The sequence below is a fragment of the Oscarella lobularis genome, chromosome 11 (assembly GCF_947507565.1).
Source record: "Oscarella lobularis chromosome 11, ooOscLobu1.1, whole genome shotgun sequence".
Classification (NCBI taxonomy): Eukaryota; Metazoa; Porifera; class Homoscleromorpha; order Homosclerophorida; family Oscarellidae; genus Oscarella; species Oscarella lobularis.
Window position 1 is genome coordinate 2,417,254 of NC_089185.1, and position 21,021 is coordinate 2,438,274.

At 43.7% G+C, this 21,021-nt stretch overlaps 4 protein-coding genes and 1 long non-coding RNA gene across 11 annotated transcripts; 3 read left to right on the forward strand and 2 right to left on the reverse strand.

Moving 5' to 3' along the window:
• Window positions 1–1,126: 1,126 nt before the first annotated feature.
• LOC136192595 (uncharacterized) lies at window positions 1,127–2,395 on the reverse strand. Of its 2 annotated transcripts, none has more exons than XR_010671194.1 (6): window positions 2,355–2,395; window positions 2,231–2,299; window positions 2,091–2,174; window positions 1,958–2,010; window positions 1,507–1,900; window positions 1,127–1,452 (listed from the first exon to the last, which is right to left on the reverse strand). It is a non-coding gene; the product is annotated as an uncharacterized lncRNA (long non-coding RNA). The 2 variants fall into 2 exon arrangements; XR_010671193.1 differs by having other exon boundaries at window positions 1,501–1,900.
• A 229-nt stretch (window positions 2,396–2,624) lies between these two features.
• On the reverse strand, window positions 2,625–12,966 carry LOC136192637 (death-associated protein kinase 1-like). 6 transcript variants are annotated; one of them, XM_065981301.1, is made up of 24 exons: window positions 9,005–9,145; window positions 8,733–8,938; window positions 8,312–8,686; window positions 7,882–7,927; window positions 7,762–7,828; window positions 7,553–7,711; window positions 7,477–7,500; window positions 7,264–7,410; window positions 6,811–7,089; window positions 6,630–6,757; window positions 6,438–6,578; window positions 5,088–6,387; window positions 4,897–5,031; window positions 4,713–4,835; window positions 4,517–4,636; window positions 4,342–4,467; window positions 4,166–4,291; window positions 3,980–4,111; window positions 3,797–3,922; window positions 3,605–3,736; window positions 3,423–3,545; window positions 3,128–3,370; window positions 2,856–3,082; window positions 2,625–2,794 (listed from the first exon to the last, which is right to left on the reverse strand). In XM_065981301.1, the coding sequence occupies exons 5-22, from the start codon at window positions 7,778–7,780 to the stop codon at window positions 3,324–3,326; spliced, it is 3,387 nt and encodes a 1,128-aa protein (XP_065837373.1). In that variant the 5' UTR covers window positions 7,781–7,828; window positions 7,882–7,927; window positions 8,312–8,686; window positions 8,733–8,938; window positions 9,005–9,145; the 3' UTR covers window positions 2,625–2,794; window positions 2,856–3,082; window positions 3,128–3,323. The 6 variants fall into 6 exon arrangements, with proteins under 6 accessions (XP_065837373.1, XP_065837374.1, XP_065837375.1 ...); XM_065981302.1 differs by having other exon boundaries at window positions 7,873–7,927; XM_065981303.1 differs by lacking the exon at window positions 7,882–7,927.
• Window positions 12,967–13,151: 185 nt separating this feature from the next.
• On the forward strand, window positions 13,152–15,534 carry LOC136192618 (uncharacterized). The gene is made up of 6 exons (XM_065981268.1): window positions 13,152–13,360; window positions 13,481–14,103; window positions 14,163–14,218; window positions 14,289–14,396; window positions 14,460–14,794; window positions 14,853–15,534. The coding sequence occupies exons 1-6, from the start codon at window positions 13,187–13,189 to the stop codon at window positions 15,354–15,356; spliced, it is 1,800 nt and encodes a 599-aa protein (XP_065837340.1). The 5' UTR covers window positions 13,152–13,186; the 3' UTR covers window positions 15,357–15,534.
• A 178-nt stretch (window positions 15,535–15,712) lies between these two features.
• LOC136193065 (kelch-like protein 20) lies at window positions 15,713–17,024 on the forward strand. Its single transcript, XM_065981853.1, has 2 exons — window positions 15,713–16,978; window positions 17,010–17,024. Exons 1-2 carry the CDS (start codon window positions 15,713–15,715, stop codon window positions 17,022–17,024), a joined length of 1,281 nt encoding a protein of 426 aa, XP_065837925.1.
• Window positions 17,025–18,569: 1,545 nt separating this feature from the next.
• On the forward strand, window positions 18,570–20,325 carry LOC136192623 (frizzled and smoothened-like protein C). The gene is made up of 5 exons (XM_065981277.1): window positions 18,570–19,045; window positions 19,099–19,154; window positions 19,229–19,336; window positions 19,385–19,716; window positions 19,766–20,325. The coding sequence occupies exons 1-5, from the start codon at window positions 18,738–18,740 to the stop codon at window positions 20,249–20,251; spliced, it is 1,290 nt and encodes a 429-aa protein (XP_065837349.1). The 5' UTR covers window positions 18,570–18,737; the 3' UTR covers window positions 20,252–20,325.
• Window positions 20,326–21,021: the final 696 nt, after the last annotated feature.

The following is a 21,021-nucleotide window of genomic DNA, read 5'->3' on the forward strand; positions in this document are numbered from 1 at the left end:
CATGAACAATGCCACGTCGGCTCCTTTCCTTTCTCCATGAACGCTTGCATGAAGATTAAATAAATTACACAGTCAAATCGAAGTGGATATATTCGTCCGGCTGCGGATGTGAGAGAAAACAATCTTCTACATGTCCACCTGCACACTAACTGATCCGAAGGGCAACGACAGATCGAATGAGGAGAAGGAGCTAAATAGTCGTGTCGCTTATGTAAAATAAGAACGAGCTCCATCTGAGAGGCAATACTTTCGCACAGAATTACAGTTATAAATAGTTGACCACAAATATATCCACCCACGTGGTGGATAAAATCATCTCCTCCTTTTGAAGCGATAGAAAAGGATGTTGAGTTTCGAAGACGCCAGCTAGCTCTATATAATCCGACTTGTCTTTAGAACCTTTCCACGCTCTCGGAGACCCGTCCATTTCAAAGACAAAAACGACGACGACAACTACAAAGCATGCGACGTATATATAAAGTCAGGGTCCTCGGGCCATCATCAGGTTTTTCCGCAGCTGTGGCTTGTACGAGAAGTGGCTTGTACGAGAGGTATAACTTTTCTTACCGTTTTTACGTTTTAATTAAATTGTGTTAGCTAACTCCAATGCCAATGCGTGGACAATCAGAGACGATGTCTGGTTTATCTGAAGACCGTCTCTGTGAAAAGTTCAATTCTACGCGAGGAGCCACTTTTGGGTGGTATGTTTCCTCCTGTACAGTGAAGCGTTCTTTGAGGACGTATTGATGTATCATTGGAGGCAACGTAAAGTAAGTTTGTCTCTCGATTGAAAAGGAAGCAGCAACGCAACTGAAGAAGAAAGAAGATTGCAAATAATAGTAGATAGACGGGCTTTTATATAATACGGTCACGATAATGATGTCGACACGCGCATACAATGCTTAGAATGTAGAGCTGTAGTCTTGGAAGGAGAAGCCGGCGAGTTGAAGATAAGTTACGCTTTTGTCGTTTTTTAGCAATATGGCACTGACGTTCTCTTTTAGGATTTCGGGGTCCTAGGCATGACCCCGTCATCAAAAACTGCCGATCCGGGGTCCTGGGCATGACCCCGTTATCAAAAACTGCCCGCGAATGAAACGGTAGAGGATGTGCAATTTTTGTCATTTTATTAAATAAAATTTTCCTCCCTTTCCCTATTCTTGAGCAGTTTTTGTTAACGGGGTCTTGCTCAGGACCCCGAGGAGCAGTTTTTTTTGACGGGGTCTTGCTCAGGACCCCAATCTCCTACAAAACAAAATTAGAATTGCTACTTTTGCTCTCTTGAAATCATACCTGCCCGCCCAGGATACGGTTCGAGGGTCATGCATGAAGCTAAAAGGAAACATCTTTCCTTGCGCGTTTGGCCACAGAAAAACCTCGGTTTTGTCATTGACTGAATTGACACGCTGCCGCAATCTCCTTTGCATCTTCTGCCTTCCTGAATTCAATTCTCTATATGAAGTTTATGCAATGATCTTCACTGATTGAAATTTTTTTCACCTTAACCTTTTTTGATCATTTCTGAACCGCTGCAACGTTACTATACTTTTGATTCTTCCAGTATTGACGCCAAAAATGTTTCGTTTTTACAGAACCGTCTATCTTGAGCCAGAGCCAACCAAAGACACTCCTACGATTCCTTAGCCACGCACTGAGTTCTTCTCGCTAGCATGTCACTTTCCAATAAACGAGCCAGCATTTACTGACTGTCGTAACTGCTTTGGAGGGCTATTGAAGTAGAACCGCATGCCAGCCAAACGTTCTCATTTTTTGGCCAGTAATAGATTCTAAATGACGACCTGATTGGGTTCCGTCACTACTCTTTCCAGACGGTACGTTACTCAGAACCGTGTACAAGAGTAATTTGAATGACGAATGCAAACTTTCTGGACGCAAAAGCCTAGAGGAGAAAAGTTGCCATACGTACCGGCACTGTTTATCAACCGAAGTCCTCTACCCTGCTTTTATGTAGAGATGAATTCCAAAAGATACTCGATCTTCCTTTCTCCTCTATAAAATAAAACGAATTGAATACTAATTATGAAGTTATTTATTTATTTACTTTCTTTTAGTATTAACTAATGTATCACCTTGTGTCAATCCACGGAAAAAAAATTGTCAGTCAGCTTTTTGAGATTGCCCAGAAACAAAGAAAGAAAGAAAAGAAGTCTCGTCTAAGACGTAGCTTTCTTTGGCTTTGTCATAATAGACTCCGTTGATACAAACCTACCGTCGCTCCTGTGCTGTTAGTGTAGCCACGGGTTCTAGTATCCGTGGTGTAGCGGTCCTGGCCTATTCCCTAAAGGTGGGGGCCCCTAGGTTTGAGAGGAATGCGGCAAATTTCGTTTACGTACAGCGCATCGAATGCATCACGCGGAGGACCAGCATTAATGAAAAAGTCGCCGCTCGAACACATGAGGGAGAAAACAGATGAAAAACGGCTCTCCGAGTCGGAATCTGCCCGCAGAGGCTATCTTATGCCCGCCCAATAACGGCCGCGCAGTCAGGCGGCACTTACTGCTGCAAAAACGACTTCTGCTTCATTGCAAAAACGGGGCCGAGCAAAGAACCGGGAACTCGGAGCACGTGCTGAAAGCATAGCTATGCTGAAAGGTAGGCGTGCCTTCGCGCTAAACATTTGCAAAAATCGCGATTCGGTGTCGTACACATTCAGAATTTCAGTAAAATCTTTCTGCATTCGTCTGCATTCTATCGTGAGCCGCTTGCACGTGGTCCAACGGATAAACGCTATTATAGTATATTTCTCGAAGAGCGGAACAACCTTCGCCACATACTGAAATAGAAGAAAGCACAATACATATATACGACTCCTATGCTAATTCTCCGTCCTATACCCATAAGACGCTTGTACGGTGATGCGTTTTTGAAGGATCGCTCCAAGTTTATTAACACTTCCACTCAGCTGATATATGCTCGTATCAAGACAAGAAAAAACACGACCAGTCGCGCTAAAGCTCGCTTACCAAACCCAGTAAAACTATTTGCCCGTCCACATTTTACCTATGAGATGAGTACACCCAAACACGGAATCGACTAAACTCCCTCCCAGATTTCGTGCAATCTAAATGAAAACATAAAGATCGTTCCTAGCTGTTACTGCATTTACCTTTTGTGCAGCAATACAGTACCACGTAAAAGAGTGGACATGACTTTAGAACGTCTGGAGGTGCACGGTAACGCCCCCAAAGGCCCACTAGCGAGAAACGAGTATTCCTACAAGTTTTTGCACAATTCTTGCAAAATCAATTACAAAATTCGGAACGCTTGTCTAACCTACAAAACATAAAATCAATTTTTTGCCATTACTTTCGTGATGCTGCAAGGCAGAGTTGAATGTAAAGATTATTAACTAAAGTAAAATTATTAGTATGACATTATCAGACGGATTTCAAATGTCTAACGCAAATTTAGAAGAGGGTGACCGCTTGGCAGTTGAGCGTACAACTGCATCGCTTCCAAGAGCATCGCGTCTGTTTTTGAAAACTCTTTAGAAGCAACTAAGCACCTGAAGTAATTCCATATAACTGCGGTAAAAAGAAGAATCATATTCCCATTAGTTTCGTTGTTCCTGTATAATTTATACGTGGAATGACACACTGATGGTCGTTATCCATGTTTGGCAGCAAAGCGAAAGCGTTTTCAAAACAATGAAGAGCATCGGGCAATAAGCTAAGCTCCGCGTAAATACTACCCAACTGGGTTTCTTGACTGCAAACTAAGAAATTAAAATTATCAGTACAATTGCAAAATAATTATAGAATAGCGTGACACTTACGAGATCCTGCATCTAACTCATCCTTATGATAAAGATCTGTGCTAAACGCCACGCCCTCTTTAAAGTAGATGGCAGCTTCTCGTTTGTCTCCCAAATCTAGAAGATATCGGCCTACGCTTGCCAAACCTATTGTTAATTAATAGATTAGATTGGTTAGTGCTGATAGCATTTGAGCTGATTTACTAAGGATCAACGCGCGAAGCATTTCGGCTCGAGGCGGCGATTTTCTCAGCAAGTCCACTGCTTCTTTTTCTAAATCCAGAGCCTCTCGCTTTTTTCCTACCATGTTCAGACTGTCAGCATGACAACTCAGAACTAATAAGATAAAAGAAAATTTGTTATTTATTTCTGAAAATCGCTACTGCTTACATTTGTGAAGCTTTATGTTCTGAGGAGGCAAAGCAGATCTGGCGATAGATAGAGACTCTTTTGACATTGCAAACGCTTCGTCTATCTGGCCTAAATTCGTAAGCGTACTGCTGATTTCTCGCCGAACTAAAGAACCCTCAATTAAAAATACATCTACCTCCTGACAAGAATTATACCATCGGCTATTCTAAAGTCGGTAGCTGGAACGAGAAATTCTAGAGTCTCTAATGCTTTCTTAAAAAATTGCAAAGCTTCGTGACATTTGGAAAGCGCAAACAGAGCCTGGCCGTACGTCAGATAACCTATAGAAAACGACGTCAGTTACAGGGCAGGCTCTTGCTTTAAAATTACAGTCAGCGAGGCTTTGGTCGATTTGATTTCTTGGCCAGAACGACAAAGCTAAATTTAAAATCTCGATTTGCTCAGTAAACTTTTCTTCCTTGTAATAAAGCGATCCCAAGTAGACGTACACTATAAAAATAAGTGGGCAAATAATGTAAGGCATTCGAACTGCGAGCAAACGTATACACATGCTGCATGTGCATACCTTGATGTAAGTTATGATGAGGAAGGGGATACGTAGAACAAGCCCTTACGATGCTCTGAAAAATCTGTTCGGCTTCTTTAAGCTGACCTTGAACGCGGTAGACATCTCCAAGTACGCACAGTACTAAAAAAAGACAAAGTCTGTATAGCGTCCAATGATGCAGAACTGGGCGCGTAACGATAACCTTCGCAGTAAAAGTAGGCAATTTCACGGTCAGACAGATCGTCAATAGATTTTTGATCAGTAGCAAGCAGAGCATTTGTGGCCGCTTCGGGAAATAGATGCAACATAGCACACATTTGAGCCAAGCCGTAGTAACCTACAATAAGACAAATATTAATCCACGCAAACGCATACACGTGTGCGTAAAATTACAAGATATTCTCTCCTCCTTGGGCATATCGCTACCCGAAGAGGCATAATTTCTAATTCGCTTTTCGTACAAATCCTTTCCCGTTTGAAAATGCGCGTATTCTTTAGATAATCGACAGGCGTAATCGACGACGTCAGACGTCGCTTCGCAGCATCCCAATCCGGCGTCCAAGAGCTTATGCGCGACGGCGTAGACGTGAGGAAGACGAAAAGCGAGAACGTCGCTTTTCAAAGCTCCTTTATTACTGGCCAACTTTCGTAAAGAAGGTAGATCTTTTACTAGAGACTTTCCAGCGGAAACAAGCATTTTTTCTAACTGGGCAACATCTCCGAGGAGACGGTGAAAGACGCTCGATTGGACAAGATGATGCATGCTGAACACTTCCGTGCCGTCGTTCAGACGTAGGCGCTGCAAAAACGATCGACTTTCTAAAATTTGAATTCCGCTTTCAAAAAGACTTTCGAGAAGCTCGTCGTTCGTATCGTCGTAAAAGGCGGCCTCGCGAAGAACGCCCTTAGGAATGTCTTGCGAAGAGAAGAGAGAGCAATGCTGCAAAATTAGGTAGGCAACTTGAAACTCGTCTCGATCCTTGATATAGTCGATATCGAGTTCCCATGTCAGGTATAAATGACGTTTGGCTAGCAGCGCGTCTCGCGCTTGGCAAAGAAGCTTTCTGTCCCTAGGTTTGACATCAAACTCCGATACGTCGATTTTGGCAATTTCGCATGGAGAGTAGATTTCGTTTTCCTGAAATTTTTCTTTCAAATGAGACAAATGAAAGTAAGCGAGCATCTTGGTCATATCAAGCGCGGCCGGATCGAGATCCTTCACCTTAGCATCAAGAAGCCGCCAATAGTCTTGAAACGTCATCTTGCTCTGCCTTATATAAATACCGGCGTGAGCCAGGGCAAGGGGTAGCCCTTGAACGGGAGGGTCCAAAGCAAGCCTTTGAGCAAAGTCTTGCTCTAAACGTGTCGCTTCCGCAAACGATTCTAGCGACTGCCTGGCCCACCCAAGGAGGGCGTGAACTGCATCTTCACCTTGCAGTTCGTTGAGAGTCATGTGCGCGAAATTGGGATCGTCAATTAAATTTTCGGCTCTTGTTGTGATAATGACGTGGCACGGTATTCTTCTGTCAGGCAGGCAGTCTTGGAGCAAGTCAGCCTCGGTGACGTTATCAAAGAAAATGAGGGATCGAGGACCGTTTTTTAAGAAATTTTGAAATAAAGTGGCATTTTCAGCCACAGAAGAATAGGATTTGGCTTCACGGGCATCGGAGTTCGCGGTTTGAAAAGCAAGAAGCTGAAAACACAGTAGCACAAAGAAACGCCAGAATTTACTAATTAACTTACGTTCCTTTTCAATGAGGCGAAAAGAGAAGAGTAGGATTCCGTATTGAATTTGAAAATCCCATCTCTGTACGCTGACTCATGCCGGCGGATGTACTCTTCAGCCAAGCTGGTTTTGCCAGCACCTCCAACTCCGACAATGACCTGCAATGGCAATTATTAACAACGCAGCTCGTTTCTTAAGGAACTCCCTACATGAACTTTTCTGCCACTTATCGCTTTTATAGCAAAGTTCTTCGTGTCGCCTTCCCAGAAGAACGAAGACATCTGGCTCAATTCTCTTTCTCGACCATAAAGAATGCGAGTTTCCAGCGAAGAGAATCCTTGGGATTCATCACACTTAATTTTTGAATTTGAATGAAGAGAATTATTTTACCTGAAACTAATGAAGCTGGTTTCGCGGTTACTTCGCTCAAGTGCGAGCGAAGCAAAGGTAACGATGCTACTTGCTTCCCCTTCCACTTGGCAAATTTGTGCAACATTTCCCACGCCATTTCTTTAGGCTCTTTGCGTCGAATCAGGCACTGCTCCTCAATGCCATCAAGGTCGTCTTTCGAAACGCCTAGACGAACGCCGAGTTGCTTCCAAAAACGACCAACTTCGTTTTCAGCAAATAGCAGCAGATCTCTCTCATAGCACTCATCTTCGACATCTGCTAAGGGAAGAGCTCTCAGATAGAAAAATGATCAAAAAAGCAAAAGCGATTGTATAAGAAAGGTAAGGAACGTGCACGTGTACTTGGTGGGTTCCCCGGGGTGTCAACCTAGCTCCCAACTGCATGTAATTGCAATAAAAAACTATCTACACTATCTTTTCCAATCATCCTTACTGGTTTTCTTCTGATTTCCTTTCATAAAAACAGAATATGACTTTGGCTTTATTACCATTGCAGCGGCTGACAACTCTCGAAGAGCAACAACGTCATCCCCTTGACAAGAAATGATTTTCTGCAAGACGTCACCGCAAAGACTTTGACCTGAACAAGTCAAAAGCCCAATTGGAAATTAAGTGAAAACTACTTCAAAGGCAAGGCACGTGCTACCTCGCGTTGAAAAATTCACAGAAACTAAAGTCAGTCGTAATCACAAAAAAACACGACACGAAGTCATTCTCATCACCTTGCCTCTCGTTCGGCACAGCGCCACGACCAGCAGACGGCGCTTGTACTTCTTGTGCCGAGTCTAATAAATTTTGAAGAATGCCCACATCAGCGTTCCAGCGCGAAGCGATTTCTTTAAGAGCATCGAGGCAAATAATTTCGTCAAGACCGCTCAAACCTCCAGATTTTATTCAATAAAGTTCGTATTGTAGCAAACGTAAAGATTACCTTGCACCAAATCAGCCATAGAACAGAAACTACGTGCAACGTCTTTCGCTGCTGGTGCAGGTGATTCCTGTTAGGTAAAACATGACGTGCAAAATTTGAAAAAGTGATTACCAGTATTACTCGCAGCTTCAGCCAAAAAAATTGAAAAATCAAATTTTTCTCTTTACTAGAAAAACTGAGTGCTAGTAGCATCAGAAGCGCAAAGCATGCAGTATATAAGATCTTCAATATATGACGTAACTGGCACATGCGAGTACAATGAGCTATTTAGCACGATTATATAGCTAGAGACAAGGCACATCGGCGCGTGGACATGCAGGCTGCCTTTGACAACAAACTTGAGTGAGATAGGTTAGACGTATCTGATGCAGTAAGTAAAAGCAGCCGCCTATCGACATCGCGCGTAGTGCGATGACTCTATATATACTGTGCTTGTCATTCTGAACGGAGCGGAGAATCGACTGTTACGTTATTTCGATTGCGTCAACTTGAAACCACGGCATTATTGACGATTGTTACCCAGGAGAAGAAAATTTCAGGCAGCGCAAACCTTTTCGTAAGCTTCTTTAGCTCGCCTACGAGAGAATCTTCGCGAAACGCTTCCGGACGATCAGTGGAGTCAGATCCGAGATCCTATTTGTACGCATGCGTTCTTGCAAAAAAAACAGATAAAAGTATTTATCGGCTGCTCACGCGTTTACTTTTCTGAGCACTCTCAAATGAATCAATGCCATACACATTTTGAAGAAAATATCAAATGAAAAAGCGTTCCCCGTCTAAAATTCGACCGAGCATGGCTTTATCTTCGCGCTTGACTTGAGAAGAGAAGACAAACTTCCTCTGCTTACATGGCCACAAGAGCGCAGCGCTGGGGAACGGCGCGAAGTCCGATTAAACTCAAAACAAAAGAATTCCGCTTGATTATCTATGGGAAAAGGTATTATAGACTAATTCTAGATAATTGACCGCACTTTCTGCTCGTCTCTTTCAAAATCGTAGAAGAGCGTTATGACGCCCGACGTCTCTTCTTCGTCTTTCTTAATTAATAAGCGTCGCTTTGTAGATCTCGCCAAGCACATGCTCCTCCGCCCACGAAGTCTTTGCATTCGCCATAGATATGAGCTCCTATAGCTAGCTCGCGTCGTTTTAAACCCGAAGGGCCTTCTACATAGGAAACCTAGAGACAGACAGACAGTGATGATACATTTCGGGAAAGACTTCTTGAGCACTGGAGACAACGTACGTCCGCGGCAAAGAGAGTGGCCGGCGCACAAGACTGCACGCATTGGGTCGAGACAATATTTTTCTCCACGCTTGGAGGAAGCGATACGGCTGATCTTCGCTTTCCATTGCTTCTATTTCCTTGATTTTTCGAACTCGGACTACTTACTTGCGTAAAGTTCATTGTATTTCCTTTCGATGTGACTTCTGTTCACTCCGACCTCCTCAAACCAGGCCAGAAGCTGGCCTACACTCGGAGATTTCGCCATGTTCCACGATTCAAGTACTTTGAACATGCGCACGACGTTACCGCCATAGGCTCTGCGAATGTCGTCAAGATCGTCTGATCCGATGAGAAAAACACCAATATCTTCCCATTTCGATCCTTTCACGGCAGCACAAGCCCTCAACAAATCTAAGGACACCAACTCGTCATCGGCCAGAAAAGCACCTGAGAAAAAGTAATTAAAAATAGACAACTTACGCCACGTATTATCAATACTAATAGTAGAAGCCGCCGCAACTTCATCAAGCGGAGCTGCGTAAAGAAAAATTGTAGAATATATATACGTGGGCATGTCCGTTTACACTTACCGATAGAGGACGGTTGAGGCACACGCCCAGAGCAAGGAGCTGTGTCCTAAATGTATACATACGCTTTGACAACGGAATAAAACAATTCTTTTTGCCATACTTCAACGGTGCTACATATTGATACAGTTCCATCCGGATAAGAAACCGCGCCCTGAAAAATAATCTATAGAAAAAGACAACCCCCTTTTCATCATTTACTTTCTCATCAGACTCGTCCATTATAACCAAATCTCTGACAGACGAATAATGTCGTTTCTCTGTTCGCCGCTGAACCGAAAACAAAACGTGATCAAAAGTCTTCTCCTTTAGCTTCCTCTGCACGTCACTAATCGAGTAGATAGCCGGATCTTCGTCGAGCCGTTTCAAGTGTTTGCTGTCTAAATAGTACCAGTTTAGAACGACATCCGGACTCCTTTCGTCGCACACTCCGACGATCATGTCCTTGAGCTGGGCTACGAACTCCTTCGCCACGTTATTACAAGCCGATTTATTCGACCAACGAACGACGAGATCAATGCAACAGTGGCCCTTCTTTATACCTAAATCGACGAGACACTCGACTACTTTGTCGCCGACGATCTTCACCACTTTCACGCCGTCTTTCCACGCCTCGCGACTCGTCGCTGCCACGCGAGAGCATCGAGACTGAAAGACGACGAACGACGAAGGCGATATGATATCGACGGGATGAGCGCACTCGTATCGCTGACCGCGATACACGTCGAAAATTGCGTCTTCCTTCCAGGAGTGGCGAGAAATTGAATTCTCAAGCAGAGCCGGAATCTGATATAATTCGGAGAAGTCTTCCACCCGAATGCACAGATCCAAGGCGAGCAGAACAGCAATCGCTTCGTCAGCGGTCACCGTATACGAAGACGGCGTTCCCTTTTTCTTTAGGTCGTTCTCAAATGCTCTCAAAGCCGACTCGATGTCCTTTCGCGACACTTCGCCCGATTTTCCCGACGGCATGCCGAACGGGAAGTAAGGCGGCGCCAGGAGCGGACCGACGACATTGCGGCACAACCAAATCGGTCGCGAGCAAATTCGAGAACCCAAATCGACGATCTATAGTAAACATGCATATAAAAATACCAGTTATCAAGATTGCTTACTATTCCAGAAGAGTCGAGATATTCTACAGAGACTTTTTTCTCTTCTACAGTCAAAGCAATGCCGATGTCTTGCGCAACCCACGTCTCGAATTCATCCGCTGTCATGAAACAGGAGAGCGGAAATTTTCGCTTCTCTTCTGGAAGACAAAGATTCTGCTCGATGGCATGGCAAATTTTGGGGACCTCATCTGCAGCCTTTTAAGTATTCAAATAAATAATTATTTAATCACAAGTGAACATTGTAAGTCGTACCTTTAGCATTTCCTCGCGAAGTCTTTTTAGTTTGTTTCTGCAGTCGTTCATGCGAAACGAATTGCTCTTACTGCAATCCATTTCGATTACGTGAAAAATTTCGAATGTGTCCCTAAATTCTTCTTGAAGAATTTCGGCGACTCGTTTCACTTGAAAGCTCGCTTCAACTCCCGCTTCCTCGCCGAAACCGATCAAATTGAAAATCACGAGAAGGCGAAGTCGCGACGTGAGGCGAGAAAAAAGAGCGCGAAGCGGAGCCTTAACGAAGGCGCACCAATAACGTCCAATCTCCAAGAGAGCGATTTCAGGCGTCATAGTTTGCGCCTTTCGAAAGCGAAGGACAAGAACGAAGATCGTATTGGATGGACCAAAGAAGAGACCGTGAGCGCTGTGAAACGTCGATTGGGCCCCAAAGTCCCATATCAATCCTTTGCCCACTCCTGGAATTTGGCTGTTGTGAATTTCGATGCCGGCTGTGCGATCCTTTGGATCGATTGGCGGAAGATCGAGTCGAAGAAGAGAATTGACGAACGTCGTTTTCCCCGCCATTTCGCTTCCGATCACGCACAATTTGATCGAATCCGGGCGAACTTTCTCCCGCTGAAGAACGGAAAATCGGACAGCGTCCTACAACAGAAAATAAATATGGGAAAGAGAACTAAAAAGGTGTGAAGCACGTAATGCTGTCGAAGGAGATTTCTGATTTCGCCGTAAGCCAGCAGATGAGGCGTATTTCCATTCTGAATTTCACAATGAAATCGCTCTTTTACCCCAGAATAAAAACATCACCTTGTCTTTGCATGTAACGTCCACGCCTTTCTCAATCAAAAGACTGATGACCGATTTATGCGTCTGCGAGTTACACGAAGCGATGTGCAAAGCATTCTGATTAATCTACATGCATGATAACTGAGATAGAGCAGAAGTCAGAAATAAAAAAAATTCAACTCACGGAATCTCTAGCCGAGAGGTCAGCTCCGAGCGCAATCAGCTGCTCAATGACGACGAATGGCCGTAAGAAAGCACATGCGTGCAATAAGGGCGTCCTTCCCCACTAAAAAAGAAAAACTCAAACGAGAATCAGGTATAGGTAATCACGATAATCTCACCATTCTAACACAATTGACATCAACGCCTTTCTCCATGACGAGATAGTGAAGAACGTCTTTGATATCGTCATCAGATTTCGAGTCATTGGTAGCATGAAACAAAGCCGTCTGTCCATCCTGAATAATAAAGAACGGCCACGTGCCTTAATTATTAAAGAAAATATGATTATATCACCTTATCTTTTGCTAAACAATCGACTCCTTTTCCATCCAAGTAGCGCACTTTCAACGACCGATCGACGTCACTTGCACACGCGAACATAAAAGGCGTATGACCCAACTGAAAATGAAAATAAAACTAATACATTTATCAGAAACCGAATTGTCTTGCCGTGTCCGTGCTATCTATAGCAGCATGGTGCTCCACGAGCCACTTCACGCCAAAAATACTTCCATATAGACACGCATAGTGAAGCGGGCTGCGCTTCCTCCACTGCACGCACGCACGTATGAAATGAACGTACCAAATACGAACCAGCGTATTGCATGATTTCATACCCTGTCTCGCTCATCAATGTTTTGACCAAAGTAGCTGAACCATTCTTCCGCTTCCTCCGACGACTGAAACTGTCGTCCCGCCACAAAGTGAAAGGCTGAAAGGCCGGGGTGGTCCGTCTATAAGCGTCAAGGAGCGATCGATGAGAAAAGAACGAATTCTGAATCTACCTATGGACCTGGACGTGCCGAAATCCGTCTTCCTCCGAGAGAAAGCGGCACAACTCTTCGGAAGTTCCTTTCTTGGTTATCTTTAGCAATCGTTCGATTGCAGTGACGATTGCACGTCTTGGCGGCCTCTGCAGGCGACAATTCGTCAAGCGTTTGCTTGCGAGATTCTCAGGCCGCAAGAATAAGCCTCGTCTTACTGGTAGCTCTTCGACTTTTTTGGAGTTTTGACGAGAAAAGAAGGCTCCCATACCGCGCACGCGCAGTAAAAATCAATCATGAATGTACATTAACCTTCACGTAGTGCAAAACATCTATAAATCATTGACGATCAAATATTGACAATAATGTAATCTAATCAAAAAGAAACGGAAAGCTGTTGCTGAAACGAAGGAATGCGCACGCGCTCTCGTAGCTAAATCTAAGTAACGCGGTCCTGTTCACTTCTCATGCAATTTGTTTCATCCTCTTCAAATGACGATTCGAGAGCTTCCAACAACTCCCAGCACAAGAATACATCATAAACAACAAATCAAAATCCGCAGACGCCTAAAGCTGGTTGGCTTAGGATTTGGCCTCATAGTGTTGCTGACGCTCACCGCCACGCCCGTCTTCGCTTACTACTTCGCACCAGCAACGACTTCGTCGGTAAGTACACCGCGCTTGAGATACCGTACGCATTTCAGCGCAAAAGCGAAACAGCGCCTGCGCGCAAAAGGACTGTTTATATAGCGAATCTAAATAGATCCAAGTTTCGGTTTATTATAGGATAATAATGAAACGATATCCTGTCAACGTCTGTCCAAGATTCTACTAAGCAGGTCTGCATGCAGTTCAGCGTTGTCACCCCGGAGTGTAAGCGACACTGAAAACGAAACAGAAATCCTAACTGTTTCGGTGTCGGGATGTGGAAACTTTTCTCGGGTTAACGACGACCTGCGTTTTCTCATCGAAAAGCTACCGCGATTGCTAGACAAGAGTAAAAACTTACACATTCTTTGTAATATCGCTTTCAAAGAATGCGCTGATAACGGTTATCATCGACACTACGAGCCGTCAAATAACCAAATCAGTTGTTCGGAAATTGTAAAATTTCAAAACGAATTTCGCAGTGTATTAGCCGGAAAAGCGTTATCTTGCCTAACGCTTCCCAAATGCGCTCAGTATGACGCAAATATCTCGAATGAAACAATCTGCCCGAAACCTCTAATAGTTTCGAAAAGCAAATTTGCACTAGAACGTGGCTTGTACTGCTCTCCTGCGTGTGAGCAGGCAAACTGGAAATCTGGAATCTTCGGTATAAGCTCTTACATCTTAATGTGCGTTTCTGTGACATTAGTATGGATTTGCAATGTCGTTCTTTTCATTACATGGACAAAAGCAAAGAAACTGTAAGAGACATTCTCTTCATACAAGCTGATCATACATTCATATTTACACGTTCGTTTAGATTAACCTATCAATCTGCCGCTGGTTTACTTTTACTTATATCTCTATCCGCAATAGGTGAGTACCTATATGTATATATATAATATTAGTCATGGTCGTTGAGTTAGCTAACCAGTATGCACCATAGGCACCGCAGAAACGATTCCACTTATTCTGGGACAAAAACGGACTTACTGTAAGCACGACAGTATGATTGATTCGCGAAGCGACCCCACTACAGTTTGTCATATCCAAGGTAAGGAAAACAAACTAAGTTCCTGTCAACGAAACATTTAATTCAGTCGTCGAAACTTTTCAGGGTTGCTCAGTCAATTAGGCCTCACTTCATGTTTGATCTGGTGGCTTAGTTCCGTTTTCAATACAGTTTTGACAGTCTGGAGACCCGAAAATTTCGGCCGTAAAAGCTACAGGAATTCCTTCTTTGTTCAGCTGACTCTATCGTTCCTTTTCGTTGGAGGGCAAGCTACTTTCGCTTTCATACACGACCTGAAGTTCGCGAGAGAAACGCCCTACACAATCGTGTGCTCTCCTGCGTCAAACGTCTGGTTTTTCTACGTTTTGGCGCTGCCAGCTGTCGTCGCGATAGTATGCGGTACACTTATGTCAGTTTTCGTTATGATAAAACTTCATCAGGTAAGAATTAAAACGTGTGTCTAAAGTCTAAAATATTCAAAGTTTTCCTTCTTTGAAGGCAAAGGAAATAAGTCTGAGCGGAATACCCGAGGAAACGCGGTACAAAATTGTGGAAGAGTATGCATTGGTTCAGAAACGATTTTTCCTACTATCTATTTTCATTCCCCTAAGTTTCGCTTCAGGTGTGGCAACAACTATTATCAACAGCAAGACGCTTGAGACTAAATACGCCAACTATTCTGATTGTTCGAGCGCCACTAATCAAACCGAAGTAGATCGTTGTATATCGGAGCATTTACCAGATAATGGCTGGATTGGCGTTTCAATCAATTGGATCCTTGATGATTTATGTGTGATTGCTTTGGTGGCCTACTGCCTTATTCCAAAGTCAGCAAGAATCATTTGGTTACAGTTGTGGGAAAAATGCAAAAAGAGACAGTTCAGAGAGAGATGGCGGGCTGATATGACTGAACGCTCGAGTGAAGTTACTCGACTATTTTCATCGTCGTCAACTCAGAAAGAATTAGATTCACTTTCAGAGAATTCTGCATACGACAGTTAAATTATTACGAGCGGTTGTTATGGCAAAAATTACCGGGTTTAGCTTAGAAGCCGATAGATGGTCTATGTGATTTGCTCACTTTTCCTGTCTATTTTGCTCCGTAAATCCTTCTTTCGAGACACTCGCGTTCATCTGGCACAATAGAACCCCTAAGTGAAAGGCAATACCAATCAACAGTTTTCCTACGTCTTGCTTGACTCGCTGTAGTTGCATTGTCGCTCTGAAGACTACTCGCTAAGCTTTGAGAACAGAACGCGCTGAGACACTGACTTACGAATACGGGAGCGCAGACCGAAAAGAAAACCCGGATAGTCAAGCAGTGAAGTCAGCGTGCACGAGTACGAGGCTCGAGCACGATGGACGAAGTCGCTTTTACTTCACGTGGCAGCTCTTCAGCAAAAACGATTGAAAGTTATCGACAGTCAGAGTATCTGTGCGACGTCGTTATCATTAGTGAAGACGGTCGGCGATTTCCAGCTCACAGAGTTATACTGGCTGCAGCTAGTCAGTTTTTCAGCCGAATGTTCGGAGGAAGCTTCCTCGAAAGCAACAAAACCGACGTCGCTATCCAAAACGTCGATGGAGCAGTGTTGAACATGTTGATCGATTTCGCCTACAAAGGAGAAGCCATGTGCCCCGCGAATGTTGAAAACGTCCTATTCCTTTACGAGGCGGCGCACTACACTCAATTTGACGAGCTCTTTCAGATGTGCAGCGACTGGCTCATGGGCCACGTGGACACGTCTAATTGCCTAAGCATGGCAATCGTTGCTGATCGATACGATGATTCGAATTTACGTCGAGAGGCTGATTGCATTTCAGCCGTGAATATTTTGGACTTGTCGGAGAGCGAGGAGTTTCTCTGTCTCTCAGTTGAACATTTGAGTAGGATTATTGCTCAAGATGATTTGGGCGTGAAGTCCGAAGACAACGTGCTAATTCTTGTGCGAAAATGGGTCAAACACGATGAAGCGTCGCGTCGGGATGACGTCCAAACACTGTCAAAATATATCCGCTTTCCACTGCTTCATTTTGAAGAAACAAGTGACGTTCTTTCGGATCTTGACTTGGTGTCTCACTATCACACGTCAGACGGGTCCTATCGACATCGCGTCGGATACGACGGCGTTCTACTGGTTGCTGGTGGGGTGAAGCCCAGAGCGAAAATAGTTACTAAGTATGGCAGCATCGTTAAAGGGCATAAGATGAGCAGCGAAGCTAGAATATACAACGCCCACAGCAAAAGGTGGAGTGAGTTTCCTTCCCTGCCAGTGGAAAGATGTGAGCATCGCATTGTGACGTCGTGTGGCGAGCTCTACTCTCTTGGTGGTAATTCCTATTGTGACACCGAATCTGGGACAACTGCAGGTACGACTGAAGTAGTACATCGATTTGATTATGAGAGCCGTCAATGGGTTGATGACGTAGAACCAATGTCTTGTCCACGGAAAGGATATGAAATAGTTAGTAGTGACTCTCGCATTTACGGTATGACTATTGAACATAGCCGGAAAAAGGCGACGTGCGAGGTATTTGATCCAGAGAAGAAAAGGTGGATAACCGTTTCGTCGCCCAAACAATCTTTTACAAAACCCTACATTCTGTCTATACTGGATAATAAGGTTTATGCAATTGGTGTTAACATTTATGAAGGACTTGGCTATATGAAGTACGACACAGTGGAAAACCGTTGGTGTGAATTTAGGCCTTGTGCTTCGAACTCTTCTTCTGAACTTTCTTTGATCGTGGACCTTGTGGACCCTTCTTCATGCTTCTTCGCCACCACGAGAGACAGAATTTACATTCATAGTTCTAAATCTAGGAATGCGGCTGTTTTCGACAGTTGCAACGAGCGCTTCTCTTTTGTGGGCAAATTGTTCGTGTTCCCCGACTGCAATGGACTTGCTTATGATTTCGAGAGCAAGAGGATGTATCATATATGTTACTTTTATAATGCACTCTTTATTTACGATGAACGAGCAAAGAAGTGGTACGATGATCATATTAGAGGCTTCACTGGTGATTGTCTGGTCAAGTTCCCATGCGCAGTTGTGGACAGGAAGCTATTGAACTTTGTTTAGTAGTATCTAAATTTGTGAAACTTTTGTGTGTGACTAATTATGATCTTTGTTTGCGAATAATCCAAACGTAAATGCAAAGAAAACGTCGTTTCTTGCGATGATATATACGCGGGTTTGCTTGCCCGCTTTTGCTTCTTTTCGTTAATCTGTCGTCGCAATACTCTGCGGTACACTTATGTCTGTTTTCGTCATGGTGAAGCTGCATCAGGTACGAAAACAAGGTTCTAACGTTTAAATATTACACTTCTCTGAAGGCAAGGTATATCCGCAGAAAAGCGATACAAAATTATCGAAGAGTATGCATTGGTTCAGAAGCGATTTTTTCTTGCTCTGCATTATCATACCCTAAGTTTAGCCTGAGCTATTGTGCGAAAGCGGATGAACTTCGTTTATTAATTAATTAACTAATTTTTGTAGAATTGTTTTGTTTTGTTTGTGTTTTTGATTGACTATGAGAATGACCCAACGACTGTTATATAGAGAGATTTCCTATTACTCTATCAGGAAAAACGGTACCTTTTCGCTCACATACGCGAATGCGGGCGTGTCAACTCTATGCGATACTGAATGGAATAAATATGGAAAAAACAGGAAGCCATTGCGTAGGAACGCGATATAATCGATGCGCGCAAGCTCTCACAGCTCAGTGTAAACGAAAGTCTCGTTTTATCAAGTCCTCAGCTGCTGTAGTGCCTCTTTTTTGGACAGCTAGGTGACGTTTCGAGTGATTTTAATTCAAATGACCAGCATAGGAGTACATCAACAGTATCAAATGAGAATTCGCCGCCACGTCAAGTTCGTTGCCCTCGGATTTGGCCTTGCACTTTTGCTGATGCTTACCACTACTCCCGTCTTCGTTTACTACTTTATACCGCAAACGACTATGTCGGTAAGCTACTGTAGTACACCGCACTACTAAAAACGGTTCAACTGAAAACCGAAACTGCGCCCATAATAGGGTGTGATGCATATATATAAAAATCTAGGTTTCGGTTTCCCATAGGATAATAATAAGCCGACGTCCTGTCAACGCATTTCCAAAGATCTGCTAAACAGATCTATATGCAGTTTTGCCCCATCAATGAGTGCAAACAAACCTGAAAACACTGAGGAATTCGTCAACGTTTTTGTCTTGGGATGCGGAAACTTTTCTCAGGTTGACGACGACCTACGGTTTCTCATTGCAAAGCTACCGCAATTACAAAACGAGAGTAAAATTTTAGAGCTTCTTTGCAATGTTGCTTTCAAAGAATGCGGAGATGGCCGCGATCCGTCAAATAGTCAAATCAATTGTTCAGAAATGATAGACGCTCAAACCGACTTTCGTACTACATTAGGGGGAAAAGCGTCATCTTGTCTTACGCTTCCAGCATGCGCTCGAAATGGCGCGTATAACTCAAATGAAACAATATGCCCTAAGCCTCTGATAGCGTCAAAAAGCAAACTTGCACTAGAACACGGTTTGAGCTGTTCTCCTGCATGCGATCAGGGAAGCTGGAAATCTGGCGTCTTTGGAACAAGCTCTTATATCATAACGTGCGTTTCTGTGCCATTAATATGGATTTGCAATGCCGTTCTTTTCATTACATGGGCAAATGCAAAGAAATTGTAAGAGGAGTGTCCTTTCTACTGATTATTCATGCAGAGTAAGGCCCTTTTAGGTTATCCTATCAATCTGTGACCGGCTCATTTTTACTTGTATCATTATCCGCATTGAGTGAGTCAGTATACATAGAGACAATAATGACACGGCACCTTATTCGTTCATTAGCTAACCTGTATGCACTATAGGCACTGCAGCAACGATTCCACTTATTCTGGGGCCAAAACGGACTTTCTGTAAGCACGAGAGTATGGTTGACTCGCAGAACGATCCAACTACAGTATGTTACATTCAAGGTATTTATATTCAAGTTGAAAGTTTAATTAAACTATTTAAGGTTTTAGGTTTGATCGGTCAATTTAGCTACGCTTCATGTTTGATCTGGTGGCTTACTTCCGTTTTCAATGCAGTTATGACAGTCTGCAAACCCGAAAAGTTTGGCCATAGAAGCTACAAGAAATCCCTAATTCTTCAGCTGACTCTATTGCTTCTTTACGTTGGAGGGCAAGCTACTTTTGTCTTCATACACGACGTGAAGTACGCAAGGAAAGCGCCGTATGGAATCGTGTGCACACCTACATCGAATGTCTGGCTTTTCTACTTGACGCTGCCAGCCGTCGTCGCAATACTCTGCGGTACACTTATGTCTGTGTTCGTCATGGTGAAGCTGCATCAGGTACAAAAACAAGGTCCTAACGTTTAAATATAACAGTTCTTCTCTAAAGGCAAGGGAAATAAGTCTTAGAGGTATATCCGCAGAAAAGCGATACAAAATTATCGAAGAGTATGCATTGGTTCAGAAGCGGTTTTTCTTGCTCTGCATTATCATCCCCCTAAGTTTCGCCTCGACTATGGTGGCGACTATTATACACAGCAAGACCCTACCTAAGAAATATGTGAACTATTCTGATTGCTTGGTTACCACTAATCGAACCGAAGTAGATCGCTGTATATCTCAACTTTTACCAGACATTGGTTGGATTGGAACTTCAATCTCTTGGATCCTTATCGATTTATGTGTGATTGCTTTGGTGGCCTACTGCCTTATTCCCAAATCAGCAAGAATCGTTTGGTTAAAGTTGTGGAAAAAATGCAAAAAGAGACAATTTAGAGAGAGATGGCGCGCTGACATGCCAGAATACTCGAGTGAAGTTACGCAGCTGTTTTCGTCGACAACTGAGAGAGCATTAAATTCACTTTCAGAGGACTAAAGCGACTACAACACGCGGTTTAGCATGGCTTTTTGAGATGGTTGATTGCATCCTACAGTAAAAGAGAAATGAGAAGGGGCTGAATCATGAGGAATCTCTCAACGCATATGGGCCTAATTCGAATATAGTCTAACGCTTTGAATTTGCTTAATTAAACTTACTAACACGGGTCAGTTTAGTGAAAATTCCGGTTCCTCACGAGGAACTCGAGGGTCTCGGAAGGAGGGAGATGTGCGCCAGAGGAAGCCTCATGCAGCGCTTGTCCACCGGATACTGCGAACAGAAAATAATGAGTCAAAAAATCGTCTGTTTCAGCTACGCTGCGGAAACGTTTAGATAATGCCGGAAAATTTCAACCGGTGTGTCCAGGTGCTCATCTGCTAGTACAGTAGTACACATCTCAGTGACTGGAAAGGATTAGTTACAGGGTAAAACCATGATATGGCAAAAGACTCACTGCATATACGGCTAAACTCATGCATACCAGGCTAGCCGACTATACATGCGGCTGCCTAGACACTCTGAGAATTAGCTTAGGCAATTGGGCACGCGTCGACGTGGACTTTGAGCCAATCGCTGCACAACTGAAACAGAAAGAGTCCGTCGAATTGAACGTAATGAGACGCCTCGTAAAGTGGTAGAACGTTCTCAACCGATGCAGGGCTCCTGTGTAGGCGTATTCGACCAGCATCTTCGATACTGTCCCGTCGACGTTCTCGATAGCGACTTCGGTTTTGTCGCCGTCTAGAAAGCTTCCTCGGAACATGGTG